A 1,395-nucleotide genomic window follows, 5' to 3' on the forward strand; every position below is an offset into this window, starting at 1 on the left:
CCACCCACACATGTCCATCCATCTTCTCCACCCACAATTCCTGGGTGGAAGGATTAGAGTTTTGAGGTACCACCTCCAAAAGGTCCCATCAGAAGCAACTGTCGTTATGCTTTCCTGCTAAATGCATACAGTATATGAAGGCACATGGCTCAGTGGTTAGAGTGTTGGACTTGCAATCATGAGGTAGTGAGTTCGATTCCTGGCCTGGGATGCATGTTGTGTTCTTCAGCAAGACACTTTATTTCATGTTGTTCCATTTCATTCATATGTAGAAATGAGTTGCGATGTCACTGGTGCCAAGCTGTATCGGCCCCTTTGCCTTTCCCTTGGATAGCACCGGTGGCATGGAGAGGGGAAACTGGCTGCATGGGAGACTGCTGGTCCTCCATAAACAATCTTGCCTGGATTTGTGCCTTGGCAGGGGACTTTCTAGGTGCCATCCCGTGGTTATTCATGACCAAAGGAGCTCTTTTATCCTTGTACACAGTATATATACATGTATAACATACGATGTATACATTAAATAAATCTAAGGGTCTTTAATGGTGTCCATCTAACCCTTTCAGATACATTCTACTCTATAACCAAATAAAGAGTCAGAAGTCGTTACCTTGTTATAGCTGATGTCATCAAAGGCAGACACAATGTCATGTCGATTCTTAATTGGAACATTCAGTGGATGAGATGCTGAAGAACCATCCGATTCCAGGGCTGTATGGATGGTGTCAATGACAAAATAATCAAACTGTCAAAGATAAAAAACAAAAACAAAACATAAAATCTCAACAATATTTTCCCATAAGCTCTGAGTTCAAATTCCACTCAGGTCAATTTAAACTTTCATGCTCATTAGTTTTCGAAGGACACATTTCATAATGTTATTTCTAATAGAGAAAATTAAATGGGATGGGATGGGATGGGATAGTCATGGCTAGAAACCATCTGATCGGAGGTTTTCTCAGTCAGACCTGACCTGGGGTTAAACAAAAGGACCTTTCATGCAGAAATTGTTTTTAGTTCCTTTATCTGTTTTTGCAGCCCACTCTTCCTGGTCCAATGCAAATATCAGTGTGGTGCTTGGCCCGAATAAGACCATTGATTCCTTCATGATTTTCAAAACAATTTGATTGAAAGAGAAAAAGAGTAAGAAAAAAAAAAAAACAAAGAAAAATTTTCACTGACTGTTTTTGAATTGCTTGATGCATGTTCTATTCCGAAATAGGAAATATAAGTTGCGAATCCTTCGTTGAGCCAAAGATCATTCCACCAACACATGGTTACCAAATTTCCAAACCACTGAAAGAAACACAAACAACAAACAAAAATTTGTAAATGGTTACAAAAAATAAATATGTATAAAACAAGGGAGGTGACTCAGGATAGTTTTTTTTTTTT

The 1,395-nt window shown here is 38.9% G+C and overlaps 1 protein-coding gene across 1 annotated transcript in view; it reads right to left on the reverse strand.

Annotated features, from left to right (window-relative positions):
• LOC106873725 (uncharacterized) overlaps positions 1-1,395 on the reverse strand; it is a 47,272-nt gene that overhangs the window by 6,593 nt on the left and 39,284 nt on the right. Inside the window, exons 27-28 of the mRNA XM_014921207.2 lie at positions 1,183-1,296; positions 611-745 (exon numbers count right to left, since the gene is read on the reverse strand). Coding sequence (XP_014776693.1) covers positions 611-745; positions 1,183-1,296 — 249 coding nt within the window. The remainder of the gene's footprint in view (positions 1-610; positions 746-1,182; positions 1,297-1,395) is intronic.

Source organism: Octopus bimaculoides, chromosome 23 (genome assembly GCF_001194135.2).
Source record: "Octopus bimaculoides isolate UCB-OBI-ISO-001 chromosome 23, ASM119413v2, whole genome shotgun sequence".
In the NCBI taxonomy this organism is placed as follows: Eukaryota; Metazoa; Mollusca; class Cephalopoda; order Octopoda; family Octopodidae; genus Octopus; species Octopus bimaculoides.